The following is a 23,491-nucleotide window of genomic DNA, read 5'->3' on the forward strand; positions in this document are numbered from 1 at the left end:
CTGGGATGAGGATCAGCACCTCTAAATCGGAGGCCATGGTTCTCAGCAGGAAACCGATGGAGTGCCTTCTCCAGGTAGGGAATGAGTCCTTACCCCAAGTGAAGGAGTTCAAGTACCTTGGGGTCTTGTTCGCGAGTGAGGGGACAATGGAGCGGGAGATTGGTCGGAGAATCGGCACAGCAGGTGCGGTATTACATTCAATTTATCGCACCGTTGTGACGAAAAAGAGCTGAGCCAGAAGGCAAAGCTCTCAATCTACCGGTCAGTTTTTGTTCCTACCCTCACCTATGGTCATGAAGGCTGGGTCATGACCGAAAGAACAAGATCCAGGGTACAAGCGGCCGAAATGGGTTTCCTCAGGAGGGTAGCTGGCGTCTCCCTTAGAGATAGGGTGAGAAGCTCAGTTATCCGTGAGGAGCTCGGAGTAGAGCCGCTGCTCCTTTGCGTCGAAAGGAGCCAGTTGAGGTGGTTCGGGCATCTGGTAGGATGCCCCTGGGCGCCTCCCCTAGGGAGGTGTTCCAGGCACGTCCCAGCTGGGAGGAGGCCTCGGGGAGACCCAGGACTAGGTGGAGGGATTATATCTCTAACCTGGCCTGGGAACGCCTCGGGATCCCCCCAGTCGGAGCTGGTTAATGTGGCCCGGGAAAGGGAAGTTTGGGGTCCCCTGCTGGAGCTGCTACCCCCGCGACCCGACCCGGATAAGCGGATGAAGATGGATGGATGGATGGATGGCTCGGAGCGGCCAACTTTTATTTATTTATTTTTCTTTCTCCCTTTTCTGCCAAGTGGTGCACGTGCCCACTCGCGGTGTGGAGCGCATGTCTCCTACATGTACTCTACAATCACTGCTGATAGACGGCTTTTTGTACACGCTCCGAAACGGACGTCAAAATATCACACTTTCTCTGTAGTCTACTGTTAGCTAGCTACCGTAAATGTAGGCTACTTTTAAAATGCATGTAAAGGCATATTAACCATTCACTGAACGTGATCGTTAGTAAACGTATTACACTTGCTCTGCCGACCCTGTAGCCTGGTGGTGGGGGAGGCGGGACAGCCTCCCCAAATTGTCTGCCCTTTCAAACTCCTCCCTGTGTGTCCAGGCCTCCTGGACACCCTCTGAGAGAGGTTTCTCCTGTGCAGGCCATGCCATAAGTCAGGAGAGGTGTCGTATCTCGCCAGAGAAGGCAAATATGGTCATTTTTCTGCAAAAGAACTGCTAAAGTTTGAAGCTGGTTGGCATACCAACTCAACATTTATTTATTTCTTAAATTATTGTAGTTATGTGTTACCTGACTTAGGATTACTTATTATATAGTTAAGTACTTTAAAACGTTAATATATTGTTCAATTTAAATAATTTTCAATTTTAAAAAAACTCCATAAAAAAAACCCTTTCTTTTATGTCATTTTTCAGTTGTTCATGAATCGGTTTAGGAATCGGAATAGTTTTAAAAGTACCGGTTCGGCATTGGAATCGTAAAAATCCAAACGGTACCCAACCCTAGTTATCACTGCTATACATGATCTGTGCACTGCATACTTAAGCTGATTATTACAAACAACTAATGTGATTTAGTAGTGTAGATGTTTTTTAACAAAACATGAAAGAATAAGAAGTGACCACTAAAAAGTTTAATTAAAACTAAATCTGGGTTTACAGTATATATGAGATGGATATCAATTAGCGATGTAATGGTACACTCAACTCACGATTCGATACTAATCACGATTTTAAGTTCACGATGCGATTTTCTCACTATTTGTTTGCTGCAAAACAGCAGATGTGTCCTCTTATCAGAAGTGCAACTGAAATAGTATTTTATCTTAAATAACAAAAAAAATTTAAGATGAAAGAAATGCTGGTTTTTTGCTAAGGCCATATGGTTACATTTAAATGACTTATTTAACATGTAATAACAATAACTTATAACCACAACGTTTTTCACCAGTCATTTGCTGTTAAACGACAAAAAGAAGAAACACTAGATGGCATTTTACAACAACATTGACACAACACAAGCTTACGGAGCAACACCCAAATGCAACACTCCCACCACTGTTGTTTATCCAACAGTGGCAGTGACCACGCTGTCTCAAAGTGCAGCTAGTCTCCTCTGTGTCTTTAGCTGCAGACTGTTGTAAGTCCCGCTGTTGGAATCCTTGAAATATAGTCACACTTTACACCGTTTAGCTGTCAGCATTTTGACAGTGTTTAAGCTAATGTTACTAGCTACGTTAGGCTTATGTTACCTGCTGTATGTTAACGTAGCATCACACCCTAGGCTGTTGCATCACGATTCATTTTTTTTCTTTAAAATCTTTACACATTTAAATTGATTTTTAATCGATTCAATCTTTACATCGTTTCAACTCACACTCAGAAAGAAAGCAAATGATATTTCCAAAAACATTGAACTATCCCTTTAACTATAGATTCACAACACATTTGTACATAGCTAATATCCATATTATAGAATGAGGCTGTTTCACTTTGAAGGCCAAAAAAAGCATTTCAAATGATTATTCTCTTAATTCCTCTGTACACACCTGAGACAGAGAGCATCTCCTCATCCTCCATATTCGAGGGACCACAGGTGCTGAAGCTGAGAGGCAGCGTTATTTCTCTCTTGGGAACACTGCGAGGTTTAGGAAGCAAAGGAGGCTTCTGCAGCCTGGTGCGCTGCTTTGGTATGGGCAACTTTTCTCTGCCAGCGTCTTGTGTCGCCTCAGCTCTGCTGATCTCGGCTGTATTATGTCCATCTCTTACCTCCTCCAAAGGCTTTTCTTTACCATCGTCCACAATTTTCAGCTCCACCTCTCCTTCTGACTCTTCTGATTTTAAATCACTATCTACTTTTTTACTCCCTTCATTTTCTGCTTTTAGTGCAATCTCAACATTCATCTCTTCTGCCTCCTTTTCTTGTCTTTGCTCTTCCTCACATATCCCTTCATTTGCTTCTTCTTTAGGTTTACAATCTTCTTCAGAATCTCCCAACTTGCCATGTGTTTCTGGGTTATCCTCCCCCTTCGCTCCTTCTTCCTCCAGTTTCTTATCCTGTTCCTCTTCTCGTTGCTCTACAACTTCCTGAACTTGACTCTCCTCTCTGTCACCATCCCTATCCTCAGAATCAACTTCTCCTCCAGACTCTGAACCTTTGAGGCTGAGGCGCCTTATTCGAGACACTGAGTCCAGCTCTTTCAGACGGGCCATTCTGTCTGGGGTTGACCTGCCCAGAGATGAAGCAGACGAAGAAGCGGAGGAGTTTAGCTTTTCTTGCAGGGATTCGATTAGTTTGCATGCTCCACCTCGCCCCCTCCTCTCCACACTGCAAATGCTAAGTGCTAGCTCATCGTCAGGGGTGACAGGGAGGGATAGGGGAAGCTTATGAGGTCGGAACTCGGGCAGATCCAGTACCACCAGGGACTGAATCTCAGTATCCTCGTTGTTTTCACTATTGCTGTGGTTGCTGCTGTGCTTTTGTCTGTCTCCTTCTCCGTGGTCTACTACTGATCCTGTCCCCTTGACCTCCTCTGTCTCTGCTCCCTGGACAAGGGACTCATCTTTGACTTGCTCACACTCTCCTATCACCTGCTGTGTCTCTTCCCCTGGACTTTGTAGTTTATCAACTACAATGGTATCCATATCGTCCTGGTTGCCCACGGACTGTTTGTCAGCCACACCCAAGGCCTCCACTGGAACCGCAATACCCAGAATTCTGGCAGCCCTCTGCTCGATGGACTCATTTTCAGGGATCCCTTTTGCACATTTAACCTCATACAGGTTGCTGAGGTCCTCTGCAGGTAAAGAATTGGCTTTCTCCAGAATCAGTAAGTTTTCTAGATGCTTATCTGCAATGGTTGATTCATTCTTGTAAGTCAGAGGCTCAGAAATGGCATATCTCCCATTGCCATCGTCATCCTTCAACACAAAAGAAACCCCCCTGGTCAGCCTGGTGATATGTGGAGAACCCTCTTTCTGAGGTGATCTGCTGCCTTCACTCCTGGTTCTACAGATGCGTAAATTCACCTCACCCCTGAATGGTGGAACATTGTCTGATTTAGCCTTTCTCTCAGCTTGAAGCTCTTTATTTGAATTGTGCTTGGGGCTACCACTATTTTTAACAAGTGCTGTCCTGCTCTGACACGAGCGCTGCACTGACTGACTAAGCTCCTTATGATCGAGTGGAGGGGGGACTGAGAGTGAGCGCTGCATTGGCTCTCCAGGACCACCCGGAGTCTCTGTGTAAACGGTTAACCCTACATCCCTCAGCAAGGACTCTTGAGGCACTGGGATGTCCTGTCTATAGAGCCGGTTTGACTCATTGTGTGTGGATAGTGAGGGCAGGAGGCAACTGTCTCTGGGGCCTGGGTTGGAGAGTATGGATAGCTCATTTTTTGGTGATATGTTGTTAGCCTGTAGTCTGGAGAAAGCACTCTTCATGTCCATAGAGTCTAGATCAGCGGTAGAAGCAAAGGACTTTGATCTGACTTTTATGTTGTTGGGTTTTTCTATGTGCATTGGTGGAAGACTGATTGCTTCCCTGCCTAGTTCTGGACCAGCAGTGAAATGTGCTCCTGATTTAAACCGGTCTAATCTCTTATTCACCACATCTAGATCGTCTATGCAGTGACCCACATTGGGTCTCTTGCTGATTGTGTCTTCCATCTCCTTATTAATGGTCTCCAGTTCACCAATGGCATCACAGGGTCGTCGGTTCACTGGCTTTAAGAGAAACTGCCCAAAGCTCACTTGCTCTGTACTCTCCAGGGGACTGGAGTTGCTCTTCCTGGGGGAGCATGGCTGCTCTCCCTGATCCTGGGCATTTGATGGGGAGAATGGGTCTTGTTGAGAGGGTAGAAGGGATGTTGGTTGTGTTGGGCTGAGGCTAAGACGGGAGAAGGCGCTGTTGCTGGAGGGATGAAGGTTTTTCTGGCCTGCCATGGGGTAACCATAAGAGGAGCTACTGTCTGTCCCCACACCACTGTCTGTGGTTGTGTCTGAGACAGACTGAGCAGGCTCTTGTCTGCCAGGAGGACTCTGAGGTTCTGGAATTTTCACCACCGTCAAAGGTGATCCAGTCTGTGTTTCCTGGTTTCGGTACTGGTTTCCAGGCCAGGACCCAGCATAGCACAACTCTTTGTCTTCACTGGCTTGAAGGGCCCAGGCATCTATTATCTCCTTCCTTAGAGGAGCCCTCTTGTAGTTCCTCATTGAGGACATGCTGCTGGTGTGAAAGTGAGAGTAGTGGTGTTGGATGGGCATCTCATTCACCGACTTGCTCCGTACGTTGGGGCTCTCTTTGAGGCCTACAGCGAAAGTGTTTGTGTTGGTGACAGTCAGACTTGCTATTGTCTTATTGTTGTTCTGATCTGCTCCTAAGTCTTTGCTAATGTTAGTCGGTGTGTGAACAGGGACGGACACAAGGCAGAAGATGGTCTCGCTCACTCTTCTCTTAGTATTCTCTGGCCCTGAATCTGGGACAATTTTCTTCACTTGTGTGATGGTTTCTGCAAAGACCTGATCTGAGCTGGACCCCTGGCGAGAAGAACATCTTGGTAATGGGGCCTGGAAGGCTGAAGAGGGAGATGAAGGAGGACGTTGATTTTTGGGATATCTGTTGTTGCAGTTTTGGTCAGTTGCTGGGAAGTTATCGACAGCCTCTTTGTGCAAATCACTGTGCCACCTGTTATTGTCATTGTCGAAGTCGCTAGAAGACGTCTGGTTAACATCATCGGCCAGTTTGGCAGCGATGAAAGGCCCCAATGGCGGGGGCAAAAAGGCACTGTCGTTGGATACAGGCTCCGACACGGTGACGCTGGGAAGCTCGTTGCGGATGTGCCGAATCTTGTCAGCATCCGTCAGGGAGTTGCCACCCAAGGCTGAGGATATATGGCGGATTCGGGGGTCATCAAAGGGGATATATTGGATCCCTCCACCAGGGCGCTCCTTGGTTGTATACACAGGGTAAAGCTGCTTCTGGCTGGACATGCTCCTTTCTCTCTGGGGATCCGGCCAGGAACCAGCTGGATATCTGGTGAACCAGTGAGATCCATCTGGAGCCACTTGTATCTGCTGGTACACATCCCCTCTGTACCTAGGAGTAAAAACAAAACACAGTTGTACCTTATCTAAGCAACAATGACTTCAACAAGACAAAAGGGAATAAACAAAGAGTTATAATAAATTAAAGTGATGTTAACCTAATTATAGTTAGATAATAATGCTAATGTAAAACCAAGGGTTGGCTCTTACACAGTCAGTGTTGAATTTAAAGTGTTAATTTAAATTCACAGCTAATTAATGTAAAAGGGAAAACTGTCTAATTTAGGAAAAAGGAAAAAAAAAGAGATTTACCTGTAGTCAACAGCAATTTCACCATATCCCCGGCGCCCCATTCCCATTATAGGAGCTCTTTTATATGATGGGGGAGGGATGTATCCTGGAGGTCCAGAGTCCTGTGCAAAATAGTCCAGTTGAGGGTCACCTGTCCTTGATATTGGAAGTGGCGTTCTGTCCCTGGCCTGAGGAATCACTGAGTCTCTCCCGGACAACATCTCACAGCTTCCCCTGATCTGCTGGTGCATCTCATAAGAGGGAGGTCTGGGGGGTCGGGTGAAGCGGGGCTTTGGTGTCATTAAGAGTTGGTTGGCGCTAGCCGGCCTGCCATTCTCCGGCCAGCGGGGTGCCCTGTAAAGGTCGTGGTGTGACAGTGGGTGACCATTGACCCGCCTGTACAGTTCCAGGCCGGACGAGTCTATGTCCACATATTGCAGGCTCTCAGGCTGCAGCATCCTGGGCAGGGACTGGGATTTGGCTTTCGTCCTGGGATGGACTACCATACCCTCTGGTGTCCTGGCTTGGAGCCGCTGCTGCTCCTGTGCCCAACGCTCACCCTCACTCTGTGACAGCTGGCGGCCAAAGCTCACGGCTGGACGCCACTCATCTGTCCCCAGGCTCTGGCACTTCCTCTCACTTGCCATCCTCCAATGATGGAGAGCAGCTTCCCTCTCTCTAGAGCGGGCCTGAGCCTGGACCTGGGCCTGAGCCTGGACCTGAGCCTGGGCCTGGGCTGCCCAGCGCTGCCTCTCCTGAGCTGCCCTCTGACGCTCCTCTGCAGACAACTCTTGGCCTCTTGCTTGTTGAGACCCCTCTGGCCTTCCGTAACCCACATGGCCTCCTCCATGGGGCTCTTTGAGGTCAGCATAGTCCAGCAGCACAGCAAAGTCCTGGCCTCGTCTCCTCCAGTAGGACACATCCTTGGACTGTGACTGAGGACCTCTGGTGCCATCACAGAACCTGTGAGGAAACACGCAAATAAAGGTGTCAATATGCTTAAATGCTTAAATCAAAGTGCTTGTTGGATGGTCGAATAGTGTCTGAAATACCCTCCCCCTACACGTTTCCCACATTAGAACTGGGTTTTTGTAACAATCTGACAAGCAAACCCAGTTAACACAGCGATTGGTCAGGTGTGCAGAGGCAAGTAGGGTTTGAAAGCTCTTTTTTGCCATTCTTTACACGATTACTTCTGTCCCTTTTTGTCTGCAACACTATAATGTCCTTCCATAAAAGACTGAGCCAAAGTGTCTACTTTTATCCATGTTTTTGATCGAGGATGGCAGGCAGCCTTGGAGTATGGCCGTTTGGAACAGCTATAAACACTTTTGCCTTCAGACATTGGCAGACTATGTGTCATGCAAACTACTTTGTTTTAAGCACAACCCAATCTTTAAGATCCTTTGGTTTGTATCTGATTTAGAGATGCAATGTGGTAAGCTACTCACACTGAAAATGTGTGAGCAAAGTTATGAGACTTACTCATGTTACTTTGAAACATTAAAGCATTAAAATAATCAAAACCCTGAAATACAATAGTTTAGGATCATCAAATGCCAACACATAGATAATGTCCAAATGATAAGAGGAAAATAACCACTGTTACTATACTAGTCTACAATGTGGACAATTCAAGAACAAAGAAAGCTTCTCCCACTAGATGGAGACAGATGACCATGAGTAGAGGTGCAGTCTCTAGTAATTGGGATTTTCTATGGGGCATCATGAACACATTACACAATGATACACTGTGGCTGTTAGTCCCTGATGTCCTCCAAGACAGATCAACAATTTAGAGGACGTTTCATTGACAATCTTTGTATTGCACTGTTCTTGCATTACTAATCTGAGAAAATGAGCAGCCTTTCTCTCAACCAGTATATGGAAAACTCCCACTATATCTCGGAGAGGATGTTCGATGGTAGACCTGATGGGCTACAACAAGATGGGTCTCTGCATACAGTCTGATCATTTTAGGCTATTTGTGGAGTGACTGACTGACTGAATGACAACGCAAACCAGACGCAAGCACATGTGTACACCCCCTCGAGGCCCAGGCCACTGAGTGTCCTTGACATTTCCATCCATGATCATCACTGTCCAGAGATGTTTGCTGGGGGAAGGGGGGCTCGCTATGCCAACCTGCTGAATTTGAGGGCATCTTATGTAAGATGAGTTACCATCATTAGCCTAATTGGGTCTAAGTAGCACTGCCTAATGGCAGTGCCAAGATAGGCCTGTTCCTTATCTAAACTAAAGCTGCCAGGCAAAACGGATTTCGATGAGAGGAAAAAAAGAAGGATGAATAAATAACTGAAATCGCAGAACATATGTCTTAGCAATTCCCACATTCCCAATAGAATGCTCGGATAGCACTGGCAAAGAAGCGGCAAGAAAATGCGGATTAATCATCTCAAAGAATAAAACGGAAAAGGGAAGGGAAAAAAAACACAAGCACTGGCATTATTCAAGGTCATTTGACTATTTTCAGATGCTATGTCACTGGCTGGTGGCAAAAAGGATTAGGGAAAAAAAAGAAAGTCAGACTAACAAAATGTAAGAAAAAAAGGGGGAAAAATCTGCCTAATTGTGTGGACATTGGGACAGCTGTATTGACTTTGTCTCAGTTACAGCACACTTACCCCCAGAACTGGTGCAAATAGGCAAATTAAACAATCCTGTTTTCAAGAAAAAACAGATTGGCTGCAGCCGGGCGATATCTCTGGAAATATGATACGTTCTAGCAGTCCCTACCCAAGAGGCTTTCAATTGCATAACTCCAGACTAAGCTAAATATAGCCTATCCTTCATATACATATTTAAATACACCCTATATGAATCCTGTATTATTGATGGGGCATGCATTATATAAGCAGATAAAATACTTAAAAAAACAGTGAAAGCCGGTTATATTGGTTATGATTGGGAGTAGAAAGGGTATCTGACTAACCTGGCAACCTGTGTGTGTAAGAATGGGCATGCTCAAATGGGGCACATAGGTTTACCCCAAAGCTGTTTTGATTACAACTCCAAGGTCCCATGTGGCAGATTAAGACTCCAGCACACACTATCCCTCCTCCCCTGCCCACGACTTGATTGGAAAGAGGAGGAGAAAATAGAGATGAACTGAGAGGAAGTTACACACAAGGGGAAATACAGACGCAACAGAGAGATGGCAGGAGCGACTGAGCAGCAGTGTCAGGCAGTTCCATTTAAGATTGCAAAATCCCCATGCAAAACTGCTTGAGGGGGTATTTAATTTAATTAATCTGCTCCATCAAAGCACCATAACAATGAATGACCGTGTCATTTATCAATAAAGATTGAGGACAACCATAAGCAGGATAGGGCATGCAAATAGGTCGCTCAGGCAGAAGCACATCACCTTTTCTCAAGGTACAGCACAGACTATGTCTTACCCGCTGTCCGAGGTCAGGGACTCTCCCAAGGAGTGGGTGTCAATTTGGCCCCGACCCTCGCCCTCCCGCCTGGACAAGCTTCTGTCCCTGGGTTCATTGTTGTTGTTGGGACAGCCGCTGCCATACGCTTGAGGCTGCCTGGATCCACCACCGTTCCCATAGGGCATCCCGGGACCTCTTTCATACCCGTTCACTGTCCTGGGGCAGGGCCTGTTCTCCAGGATTTCATGGTGTTTGCTGTAGGACGGCGGCGAGGACGAGGGAGCCTGGCGGGATGATGACACAGGGGCTGGGTTAGGGGTGGAGGAGGTGGAGGTGGTATGCTTGGGCAGCTTGTATCCATGAGAGATGAGGAGGTCCTCCACGCTGTACATGGTCGCATTTGTTTATGTTGGTGTGTTTTCTTTTTTTTTCCTCTCTCCGCCTTTAGAGAGAGGAAGAGAGAGAGAGAGAGAGGAAGGTAGGTCGGTTGTCAAGGCGTCTCTGCTTCTTCCCTACGTGCAGCGGCAGGATCACCGGCACAGCTGCGCAGCTGAGGCCATCACTGGGAGAAAAAAGAGAGAGAGGGGGACGGCATGAGGAGACAAGGAGAGAGACAGAGAAAAGAAGGTGACGCTAAAACCATTACACTCGCTACCCGTGTCCAGTTTTTTGTCAAGGGTCCCAACCCATATGGACAGTTGAGAGGACGAAAACAAACAAAAAAGACCCCCGAAAACCCACGACAAAACCGAGATCACCCGCCATTCCAGCAGCCTGTCCCTCCCTCCTCTCTTCTTCAGTCCTCCTAGCAACAACCCTCTTTCCATCTCACTCGGAGATCACCGGCGCCAAACACAACCATGTCTAGAATTGAGGAGGACGGGGAGGTAAACAAACACCCTCAAAAGGAAACCCTAAATAGCATGATGTTCAACGGCAACAATAGTTTCAGAAGGCTGCTGGTGCTGCAGTGAAATGTCACTGTTTACAGTGGGCTCCCTGTAGACTTCCATACAGTAGGCTGTAAGGGAGCTGTTAGCAGCCAACCACTGCTCATGTTCTGCATCAATGAGGCAACTGGGGGATTGTATTCCTCTCTGCTCCCTTCCGCATGCAAGATATTTTCTGGGATGAGAACATTTTTTCAACTATATGACCTTAAAAGAATGTGGGTTTGTATATTCAGTGCTACCTTCATTTCTGAATCCTTAGACATACACAATTGAAATCAATATAAAAAGTATAGACTTATCAAAATCGAAAGGAACTAAACAAATGATTCAACATGCTCCATGCCCCCTCTTCTCGTGTGTGTGTGTGTGTGTGTGTGTGTGTGTGTGTGTGTGTGTGTGTGTGTGTGTGTGGAGCTCCAATGATTAGCAGATGAATCGATCAACAGAAAATCAATCGGTTATGTCATTTTTCTTAGGCAAAAATGTCAAAGATTTGATTGTTCCTGCTCTTCAAATGTGAATTTGATGGTTTTCTTAGTCCTCTATGATAGTCAATTGAATATATTCCGTTTTTTGTCTGGAGGGATAAAACAAGCCACAAAATGATGGGATGGAAATCTTTCACTATTTGCTTGCATTTTATGGACGACACCATACTTTAAGCTATAGTGCGTAGTTTCTGTCTCCCCCAGGAGGAATTCTAAGTAATGACAACAACACTGTCTGTGCGTCCACATGATACAAGCCTTCCGTGATCACGCACCACCCCCACCCCTCCTCCACACAGTTACTAGTACTCAAGGAGGACACGGAGGATTAAAAAAACATGATGGACTCTTCAGAAGAGGTCATTATCTTCACTCGAGTTTCTGCGCGGGAACGTCACCGGACGCCACAATCTTCTGAACATAGTCCTACTGAGAAATCCAGAGAGAGTTGTGTGGAGCTGATAGTCTGAATTAGCTTTGTAGCAACTCATTTGGCAACGGCTTGAACGTAACGGATATTCATTAATATCAAAAAGTTACGCACTAAAGCTTTAAACAGAGAAACAGACAGACACACAGACAGAATGGAAGAAAATAATTTACAAACTAGGGGTGTAAGAAAAAATCGATACACTTGAGTATCGCAATATTTTATTTTGCAATACTGTATCGATTTTCAAAAAGGCAATATCGATTTTTTGCTACACTTTCTTATATATATATATATATATATATATATATATATATATATAAGAATTAATTTTTATTTTTTCATGTTAAAAAAATGTAAGACAGTGGTTGACGTTTATGTTGTGTTTAAACCCCCTACTGCTAGATGGCTATGCTGAGACACACCACTAGTGTCCTTGCCTAGCAGTGCCTGACTTCTTGCTAGAAGCTAACAACGTAGCTATGGCTGACCTTTGGCCTACTTTAGATAATATAAACATTAGCTCACTAAGAACCTGTGAACCACAATCCCAAACTGGCAGTTTGATTTTCTGTGTACTGACTTTAATGAACATCATGTCTTTTTTTTAAATATTAGTTTTTCTAAAATTATATTTAAAAAAAAATCCCAATATATCGCCTCACGCACAGTATCAAAATATATTGCAATATATTGAATCGTGACCCATGTATCGTGATACATATCGTATGATCGCCACATTCATGCCCTATTACAAACCAACAATAATAAAAAAGAATAGACAGTTGCAACCCTATCTGTGTTTTCCTTGACAAGCACTAATGCTGTAAGTGTTTTAATTAAGGGACAACCGCAAAAACAACTGAGCAAAGGATATTGCAATAACACTGACTAAACTCCAATAATCTACAAAGATTGTAAAGGTAAAATCAATGACTTTTGCGTTCTGCAGAAAGAAAGAAAAATGACCATAAGTTTTAGTATCAAGGACTGATGAAGAATAGCATTGATGATACCCAGGGTGCATCTGCTCATGATGTAACACCATTGATGAAGTCATGCTTGCTGCCTTGTCAACAGGACAGATGCTGCTGCAGCCCACTCATTCAATACTCTCCACTGGAGCAGACTGCCAACAACCTGGCTGTCCTTAATAAGAAATGGCTTTCAGGAACAGCAGTGTGAGACTCCTTGCCAGAATCAAATGCTGTTCAGACAGTTTAAAAGCCAATCACACTACGATTGTTTAATGGTATGGCCAAATTGCTTGTTTTCAGTTCTGAAAATCCAACTGCTTGACACAGCCTCGCCGAAATGTATTCAGCTGCAAACAGATTAGCATTTGTTTTGCTTCTTAGCATTTGTTTAGCCATGGTAGTCCCATAGAGATGACAAAATCCATCTATGAAAGGGGTCCTGACTCAGAGGGCAGCATCACTACCCCACTCTGTTTTCTTCCGGCTCCCTCCCCCCCCCCCCCCCCTCCTTGTACCTGAACCCTAGGATAGCCTACTAGGTGATTAACAGGATCCGAGACCGTGAAATGCCGCTCTCTTTGTATGTCTGACTCTCTAATACGATTATCTTCTTCATTTAAAACCTTAAACCTGTTAGTTTTGGAGGATTGACTCTTGGCGCTTACCCAGTTAATACTTTTGTCAAGTTTAACTCTTTCCATTTGCGTATTTTTGAGTAATCCCCTCAAGGAGAGGCTAGTTCTGAGTTTGGTAGGGAGGTTCGTGTGAACAATGTTCCAACAAAAAATGGGTTTTGGTTTTCTTCATTTGCTTCCAAATGAGAATGCGGACCTGGGAGGGACACAGTTTTCCATTGACAGTTATTTCATGAACTGTAGATGAACTTAATGGGCAACGGGCCAGTGACTGTGTTCAAAAAGTCACATAATACTGTAAATGCTGGAAAAAAAATGGAACCCAAGATGGTAATATTTGCGGTCGTTTGTCACTACAGATTATTCAAACTCATGTGACGAACAAGAATGTTTCTCTAAAATGTTTAATTTTAAATGAAGTCTCCCTACAGCGTTGGAGAAGCCCATATCAGACTCCGAGATCGGAGTCAGATTGGTATCACCACCCTTTTTCTTCCTGTAGATAAAGTCTATCCCTCCAACCAGGCAAAGGCTTACAGTAATTGAGTGAGCCTTAGGTCAAGGGTTATGTTCATTAATATGATAATTCACTTTTGTTATGATTGCTGCACATGAGCCTGTTTTAACTACATATCCATATGCTGTTTAATCTAGCTAAACCTTTAATCTGAGGCAATTGCTCTTGGTGTCATCACTACATGAGGATAATCTCAATCATCAGTAAAAGTGAGGATATCCTCCTGTAAAGTGACCTGCCTGCTTTCAGTGGTACCCACCACTACCCCACCCCCACTCCTTTCTTTCCCATGACAAGCTCTGTTTAAATACTGCTAATGCTGTTACGCAATGGAATTACCCATTTTATATCAAATAAAACCTCGGATTCAAGCAGCGGTATGCAACAATGGCCGGCTTTCATCCCCCTAAACACAACAACATTGTGTTTTGCAACAATGCCTTCTTGTGTGGAAACGACTGGCATTACAGGCTCTTGAATTTGGCAAAATTGGGGGGGCAATCTGCGGTATTTTAATGACACAGCTCACTTACAGAGAGAAATTAATGATACAGTTTATGGATAACATGTGCTGCAAAGTGAACTAAAAATAAAAAAGAGCCACATGGGGGCTAGCGTTTCCCTACAGACGACCCTCAAACTAGCCTCCACATTTTCTCTAATCTGCCACTGTACACTACTACTCTAGCATCATTTCCATTTACTACACAGTGAAAAATGGAAGACCGATGCCTTTGGGGTCAATTAACTTTTGTCAAGGCCAGGACAGGGCTTGTTTATTAAAAACTGATACAAGCATTATTTTATTTTTTAAAGATAATCTTTTTTTCGGCATGTATTGTGACAGCTTAGACATGGAAGGGGAGAGAGAGGGGGAATGACATGCAGGAAAGTGCCACATATCAGAATTGAACGCACCACCTCCGCATCGAGGACTGAGACTCTATATATGGGCACACGCTCTACCACTAGGCCACCTAGGCCCTCAGATACAAGCATTTTAAAGCAGTGGGGGGGCGGGGAGGTTGGGGGGGCTGTGCTAGGGCTGCTTGATTATGGAAAACATGATCACAATTATTTTGGTCGATATTGAAATCACGACTATTTAACACAATTACTTTTAGAAAGATGTTGCAATTACTGAACTTAAAAAACAGTGAAAAGAAAAACAAGTCAACAGTGAAAAAACACCTAGAACTGTGAAAACCTCCCTTGATACTTTTTCCCATTTGAAAATTTTTTTCCATTCAGAACACAAGACAAAATAAGAGTTTACTTGCAAAACGGATTGTGATATATAATCGTTTTTTCTAGCCTGTGCCCATACTGGTGGCTACAACAGCTGCAGGCTGCAGGGGCATGACGGCCTGCAGGCTGACAGTTTGGTGTCAGCACCTTATTCATGGCCCAACTGAGATGGGTGCATAGCGGGAAGGTGTGGAGGAAGGGGAGCAGAGGGACAGCATGGGTGGCAGACAATCAGCCATGGAAGAATATTCAGATCATTTACTTAAGTATAAGTACTACTACCACACTGTAAACATACTCTGTTACAAGTAAAAGTCCTGCATTGAAAATGTTACTTGAGTAAAAGTAAAATCAGGAAAATGTACTAAAAGTGTGTACAAGTAAAAGTGAAACTCTCCTCCCATTGTAGAAAGTTGTGTGTGTAATGGTCTCATCATCTCAGCTGGACTTCAGATTTTATAAACTACATGTGTTCTGTGTGCAGGAATGTTAATGTGTAAAGTAACTAGTAACTAAAGCTGGAACAGATGAATGTAGTGGAGTAACTAAAGTAACTAGTAACTAAAGCTGGAACAGATGAATGTAGTGGAGTAACTAAAGTAACTAGTAACTAAAGCTGTAACAGATGAATGTAGTGGAGTAACTAAAGTAACTAGTAACTAAAGCTGGAACAGATGAATGTAGTGGAGTAACTAAAGTAACTAGTAACTAAAGCTGTAATAGATGAATGTAGTGGAGTAAAAAGTCCAATATTTCTCTCTGAAATGTAGCAGAGTAGAAGTAGAAAGTGGCATGGAAAGAAAAGACTCAAGTAAAGTACCTGAACATTTGTACGTAAGTACAGTGCTTGAGTAAATGTACTTAGTTACATTCCACCACTGCAGACAATGCAGGACAGAGAACTAGATCAGGCCTCAGGGAGGACAGAAGTGCAGTTTCAGGGTGTTCGTAAATAGTCCAGAACGCAGGCATGGGTTACAAAGTATGTAAATAAAGTTATCGATATGGGTCTATGGAAATAAACTATATAAGAGAATATATTTTTCACTGTGGTTAAAACATATTAAGTAACAGTGATAGAAGTCGTCCTGAAGAAGACACTAAGATATGTTAAAATAACACATCCCTCCTAAAAGTGAAGAACTACGGACCAAAACAAATCTAGATTGAACAGGCTCCAACATAAAATAAACACCACAACAAAAGAAATCTTATACGCCAGAGCCTGGAAAAACCACGATTAGCCTGCTTCCTAAAAAAGAGCCGCACCTCTCCACCACATTGTTCCCAGTCTCCTTGGATCTATAACAAGTGACCTGAGTGGGTGTGTGCTTGGCTAGTCTCTGGCCTGCATCTGTAAGGACTGTGCACGCACAGGGATTTTCTCAGGGATGACAGCCCATCACATTCAGCAAAAGCAACGGTCCACAGATTGTTTATCTATGTGACATCACCGTGTCCGGCAGAGGGGCTGTCTCTCTTCCTGAGGAAGTGCGTCGTCGTGGGGACGGAGCAGAGCCGACGGTGTCGCAAACGTTTTCAATCAGGTTCTCTGCAGGCTCCCTGTTTGTCCGGGGGGAAAGAAGTTGGAGGCCGGTTTTTGGCTGGTGCCAGAGGAATAAACAGTCAAACAACCTCGGGCCATATTTTAAACACACTGACCTCTAGAAAGCACAAAGTTCTCCACTTCAGGTAGACTGTAACTCAGCATCATAAAATGTGGACATATTATCTGGGGAGCTATCTGCCCTCTGGACACTCTCCATCCATCAGAAAAATCCCACTATGCTCAGGAGACATTCAACTATAGTTTAGGGCAGAGATCTTCAACAGGGGGTCCGGGACGTTCCACCTCCAGGATTGCTCTGTTGCCGCAGGAAAATCCGCCGGATTTCAATCATTTAGGCCGGATATTCGTTGCCTTGGACTTCCTTTGTGTTGGCATTTTAAACTCCGAAATTGTAAATTGTTTTAGTCGTGCGAGAGAAATCTCCGATTGGACAGATAGTCTAGCTAGCTGTCTGGATTTACCCTGCAGAGATCTGAGGAGCAGTTAACCATAGTCCTCACAAATCCACCAGAGGTTAGAACGCCAACACAGAGACAGAGGAAGGGGACGGACATCTGGGCAAAAAGAGTGTGATTCGGCGGAATTTCCGGTGGAACCGGAGCAATCCCGGAAGTGGAAACAAGTTCCTTCCCGAGGTTATTTTGCAGAGGCACCGTGGCTCTGTCCGGCACTTGGCACCGCCCAAGACGATTGTGATTGGTTTAAAGAAATGCCAATAAACCAGAGCATTTTTTTCACCCATCCTGGAATGCTTTGTGGACTAGCCAGACCCTCCTCCGCAGCGCTGTGGAGGAAGGTCTGGCAAAGCGAGACTATTGCAGGCCCAGTTTAATATGCAACTTAATTTTATACAATATATGTAATAGGGGGTCCCTGATCCGTCTCTCTCTCTTAGCTAAGGGGTCCTTGGCTTAAAAAACGTTGAATACCCCTGGTTTAGGGCAATTATGGCCTATTGCAACAATGACAAATTAAAGTTGAAAATCTCTGCAACAGGTTTGTAAACTAACACGTGAATCTCTGTTTATCTGATGGGAAACAAAAAATTAGATTTCACTAGCCATCACAAAAGAGAGCTCATCAACACGTTGCAACCCACGTGCTTCCTCTAACATCCACGCCCTCCTCGTAGAGAGAGAAAATAACAGGCAGTGTGAATTAGCTCATGCAAAAAGGTTTAGCCAAAAACGCCCACTTGTATTACTTTGCTGAGCATATCCCGTGGCAACAGTTGTTTTGCTTTTGTGAATGGCAGCTCACGGACAATAGCATGTGGGCTGCTAAGATATTCCCTGCTGCATTGTTTCAGTCCTAAACTTATTACAGTCAGACTCCACTGGCAGCAAAATCAAAGGCAGGATTGGATGGGGAGTGGGGGGAGTGTGTGTGTGTGTGTGTGTGTGTGTGTGTGTGTGTGTGTGGGGGGGGTTTATTCCACCATATTCCAACACATCACAGTCTGTACGGTTTGGTTCTGATTCATTTCAGACTGTCAAAAAAGTAGTTCAGCCAAACATTTTTCTAATGCAGCATCAGTTTCAATCCAAAGCAAATGTTCAAAAACAACTGGCTCACACACAAGAGCAGTATAGCTTACAGCTAATTAATGCACAAGGCAAAGCTGTGCAGCAACCAGTAAGACACTGACTATGTGAGGGTAATTATACCAATGGACCCAGTTTCCATTGTAGAGCAGGCTTAGCACAGTTCAGCTGCAATGTAGCGATTTGACGTCATGAGATTTCCTTCAACTGAATGCATCCAGCACTCTCCAAAACGGCACAGCTCATGCCAACCTTTGAAAATGATCACGTCATATGAGGAACAAAAACAAAACATAAAGCAGAGGTTATTAGGCGCGCTAATCCAACTGCGGCATCACCTGCACTGAACTATTCCAAACCCATGCTGTTTCGGAGCATGCCAAACTGGCTTCGTTGTAATTAGTGTCTGTCAAGGTCCGGGGCTTGCTAGGGATGACAGTGGCATGGTTTATCAGCCAGAAACACAGTGATCAAAGGGTTAGCACGCTCTGGCTTCCTGCTAATCAGATGAACTCTGCATGCCTCCTGCACAGCATTATAGAAAGAAAAGTAATAAACAATCCCACATAAATCTATTTTACCAAACCAAGAGAGTATGCCTCATCAGGACAGCTTGAGCACATCAAGAGTATGATATTTAAAGACAGGTAACAGCAGAGTTATGTTGACAGATGATTGTGTTGCAGATTACAGGTGGGGTGAAAAGGCTCTCCCACGCATTGTAGATAACGTGCTTAAAGTAGGGCTGGGCAATAATTCAATATGAAAATGTATCATCTTTCAATGGAATCATATCGTGATGAAATCATATATCGATATGGCGATATACAATTATGTTATCTAAACTGACAATAACAAGCACATCCTTATTCTATATTCTCAGGAAAGCTTGAAATCATTTGAAGAATTGCAGATTTGTTTCAACATCACACTATTTTTGAGCACGCATGTCAACATAGTCAGTACATAGCTGGGGAGAAGATATTAATTTTTTTCTCTATAATTTCACTTGAAGCTGTTTACCACATTATTGGTGATTATTTATCTAAAATCTCATTCTGTAAATATTTTGTGAAAGCACCAATAGTCAATCAAACAATATCATCGCAATATTGATATTGATGTATTTGGTCAAGAATATGGTGATGTTTGATTTTATCATATCGCCGAGCCCTAGTGTAAAGTGTGGCCTTGTAAATTTGGAAAAGTGCTATGTAAACTAGGGCTGCACAATATGAGGGATATATGCGATTAACTTTGTTCAATATCGCAATAACGATACTACGTGCGATACATAAACAGATATTAAAGTGTACTCCGTTCTGCTGCTTTCAGTGTTCTGCTAAAATTCAACAAATTGCTTGTTGAATTTTAAACGAATGAAAGGAAATAATTTCCAACATTCTTTTGTTGAACAAATTAAACATTTAACTGAAAGGCACTACTAAAAAAAGAATAACAGCAACATTACAAAGTGCAGTTTTCTCCTGATATGTTCTTTCAACTAACACAAAAAATCTCTGAGGGTCTTTCGTGATGTGTTTATTTTGATGTGTTTATTTCGTGATGTGTTTATTGCGGCAGTTGATATCACGATGACCACAAAAAAAATGTTGTGCAGCCCTAATAAAGCAGTAAACACGTGGAAATTAATGGTCAGGGTTATCTCAAGGGCTTAATCGCCGCACTGGCATAAAACTGACACGCAGAAATCACAAAGCAGGCCGCTCGACCATCTGCCACACATATGAACATCAACCAGCTAGCATCCAGATAGGACGTTAACAGTATATTCACTGAATACTCTGCATGCCGTTGCATGCCTCACATTCTCTGCCCTGTGCTCTCGCTCTCTACAGGCACACTGGCAGATGTCAGTAGCTTTCACACGTTTCTGGCTGGCTTCATCCACGGGCCTCCTTCCTCCTGCCTGCGTCACCTCTGCTCTGACATCACATGTGACATCAGGCAGGACCTCCGAGGGGATCCCTGTAGCCGGGCAAACATCAGAGGACTTTCAAAGCCTTTGGCTATAGCTACCCCAATGGCACAACAACTCATTTTCTTCATGTGCTTGGCCTAGAAACTTAAGACAGACAGAGAGTGGACTGAGGGAGTAAGATAGTCTGTCAAACCTGCTAAAAAAAACAACTAGTGCAGTGCACACACGCTATTATTGGAAAAAGTGAAAGTCTAGCCCTGGGATAACCAGATTGCCTGCAACACCAAGAAGTTATTCCAGCCCCTTATCGCTGGCTGTTTTGGACCCACTCCTGAAAGTTGAACTGGTATGACTCATTTCATAGCTGTGGAGGGCCCCTCCAGTTTCGCTGACCAACCCTTTCCCCCACTGCTGGAAGGAATTAATGAGCTGCTTCCCTTCTTAATATGTTCCGCGTCCCACCATCTCCCCCACCTCCCCCCCTCAGGGCATCTAGCAGGGCCTTGTGTTCACACACCATCCCAGTCTCAAGGATGTGTGAAAGACTTACCACATAACACACATGGGCCTATGCAACACACACCTACGATTTTTCCTTACCCTTTTTCTGGCGCTGGTGTGGGAAATGCAAATCCTGCACACTGTCAGGAAAAAATGCTTCTTTACTGACATTTACTAACAGCTTTTGATGTAAGCTCACTGAGCTATGAAAGGTCTTGGCGAGATGGAACAGATCACTCCCGGGCAATGTTAATAGACTACTTCCATAAAAACTATAACCAACGCAACGTAAAATAATCTGACCTAAGGCCACGACAGACCAGTCCAAATAAGACGTGGGTATAAAATAGGAAAACAACACAAACACCTACTTGAGATGATGGCAATCCATTTGTTCACTGCAGCAACATCATAACTAATGTTTCACTTGAACGGATTAGGGGGGAATCTTGGCTTTCAATCAATCAATATGGCCTCTAGAGGTCCCTAAAGTGACAGTAACAATTTATGTGCAAGACCTTCTAAAATTAGAGCCATCAAGCAATTGCAAACACTGTGACATAATTTGAGGTGTGAGTGAAGAGCAGGGAAGTGATTCATCATCCAGTCTTGAAGGCCATTAAATATTACAACGCTGTAAAACATTTTAAGTTCAGCATTCAGTATAAGCACAAATATAAATCTTAAGCACATAACATACCAATTTCAGCAAACTGGCAGCAGGACGGCTGTTTTGACAGTAGCGTATAAAATAATGCACGATTGTGAGGCAGAGCGTGCAGGAGGCACGCATGGGGGGGAAGGAGAAGAGAGGTCAAGCAGCAGCCATCATCATGCAAACAGCAGGTGTGACAAAGTAACAGCATGCAAACATCAAAGCAACCTAAACTTGGCATACCATTTGCCAAGGGCTGTTTGCGGCTCATTTCCATCGCCATTTGGTGTCCCTAAGCATCCGAGCAGAAACGAGAGCGATGCACGTTCCTGGTCCCGAGTGTTGTCATCATGTCGTTATACGAAATGATTGACAGGCTTGGGATGATGCTAGCCCTGCTGGTTGCGTTGCAGGTTGCTGCCGTAGCATACTAGCCTAGCCCCGATGCGCGCAGTTCACAGACGCCGGGAGACACCACGCCAAATCCCGTTAAAACATCAGTCTGTTTAAAGGTTCGTTACAGTAAGGAATATATGCATACCTGTTTCGACAAGACTTAAGACCTCGTACGGATCAGTAGAGGTCCATGGTTAAATTCGGCAGATGGATGACCCACTGTACAGACTGTATTTCAATGATGGCTCTGTTTTATAACTCCAACTGCTTAACTGCTTACTGTCGCCCATCACAGCACATTGTGGATGGAATCCCACTGAGGAAATTTAAGGCAAAGCAATTCTACAAGTTTAAAATGTAGCTCTAAGTAATAGCTTTTTGGAGTAACACAGAATGCCTACCGAATACAAGCCATGGCCGCAGTATTTCACTTAAGTCCTTAATTAGTGTCCCTCTCGCTATAAATCTCTGCTGGAAAGCCAGGACATATAAAGCTGCGTAATTTGGACGGAGTTTGGCCTCTCTTCCAGAGCCGACAAAACGGCACATAACGGGGCTAACGCTAGCCTGGTTAGCTCCATCGGCAATCTTTAACCTTCAGCTGATAGGAGCGCGTCGGCAAATAGTGGCAGTCGCCCCCACACACGCTTCAAGTTAAAAAATAAACACCGCCATCCTCCCATGCCTTCACCTTCTAATGCCGCGTCCTGAAAGTGCCACAGTATGGTCCTAAATCCTGTAATGCCGGCAGAGGAAGCAGGGACAGCCCGGACAGGAGAGGTAGCTGGCTTGACTGGCAAGTTGAGGGAGCGCTGGAAATGTTGAAAGCAGAGCAGATGCGACTCTCAACCTCCGTGCACTCCTCACAGCAGCAGCTCGCCTCCTCGGGACGTGTACATAAAAAACACACACACACACACACACACACACACACACACACACACACACACACAGAGCTCCAACGAAAGTCGGTGTGTCGCTCGACCTGAAGCCACTCTACCTAAGTAGCCTACAGTTACCTGTGAAATGCGTCGTTGCGTTGCCGCCTAGTCCCCAGCGCTCATCCCCGCCGCTGCTCTGGACGGACTGTGCTGGGAATGGGATCTGACGAGGGAACATGGAACAGCCCCTCTACAGCACAGCACGGAGGAGACATCCCTCTTCTCCAGCGGGGAGGCAAGCAGCAGCTGGATGCTGCTCAGCGATAAGGTCACTTCACACTCAGCGTTTCAAGACAAAGTAATCAAACTCTGGCAGTCTGTAGCTCTATAGGCCTATATCTTGTCTTTAACTAGGCAGACTACTGGAATTAAATTATTACATAACTGACAGAGCCTGCTGGGCACTATGGCTGTAATCAGAATGATTGATGTCAAGCTATGAAGGTTTATTACCCTACTTGCGAAATAAAAATGTGTGTAAGCTGACCATCAAATCCCCACATCTCTTATTGTATTGTGTCTTTATGTTTATGCACAGTATGCTTAATATGCATTCATATGCTAAATATTGCCATTGAATTTTAAAGTGTTAAAATTCAATAGTATAGGCTACGAGATGTTGTATCTTATTATTCTACCCTCCCAGACTTGTGTGTGAAGCTTAAACAATTAGTCAATTAAATCAATTCATAATAATGATTTTTTTTTTTTAAACATCATCCCTTTGGGCATTTTGGCTCATAATTGATAGGACAGCTGTAGACAGGAAGGTAGGGAGAGAGAGAGGGGGAAGACAGGTCGGATTTGAACCCTGGGCTGCTGTGGAAAGGACTGAGCCCTGGTACATGGGGTGCACGCTCCACCAGGTGAGCTACCAGGGCACCCTGAAGCAATTTGAATTTTCAAGCAAAAATTCCAAAAGTTCTCTGGCTCGAGGTATAAAATGAACTCTA

The 23,491-nt window shown here is 44.4% G+C and overlaps 1 protein-coding gene across 3 annotated transcripts in view; it reads right to left on the reverse strand.

The window, feature by feature from the left end:
• jcada (junctional cadherin 5 associated a) overlaps positions 1-22,785 on the reverse strand; it is a 30,066-nt gene extending 7,281 nt beyond the window's left edge. The window contains exons 1-4 of one of the 3 annotated variants that reach the window (XM_078280432.1): positions 22,617-22,785; positions 9,760-10,303; positions 6,359-7,300; positions 2,551-6,098 (exon numbers count right to left, since the gene is read on the reverse strand). In XM_078280432.1, coding sequence (XP_078136558.1) covers positions 2,551-6,098; positions 6,359-7,300; positions 9,760-10,133 — 4,864 coding nt within the window. In that variant the 5' untranslated portion in view covers positions 10,134-10,303; positions 22,617-22,785. Of the gene's footprint in view, positions 1-2,550; positions 6,099-6,358; positions 7,301-9,759; positions 10,304-21,444; positions 22,235-22,288; positions 22,549-22,616 lie in introns of those variants that run through there. The other 2 variants (XM_078280433.1, XM_078280434.1) reach the window with 2 other exon arrangements.
• Between the last annotated feature and the right edge of the window lie 706 nt (positions 22,786-23,491).

Source organism: Sander vitreus, chromosome 22 (genome assembly GCF_031162955.1).
Source record: "Sander vitreus isolate 19-12246 chromosome 22, sanVit1, whole genome shotgun sequence".
In the NCBI taxonomy this organism is placed as follows: Eukaryota; Metazoa; Chordata; class Actinopteri; order Perciformes; family Percidae; genus Sander; species Sander vitreus.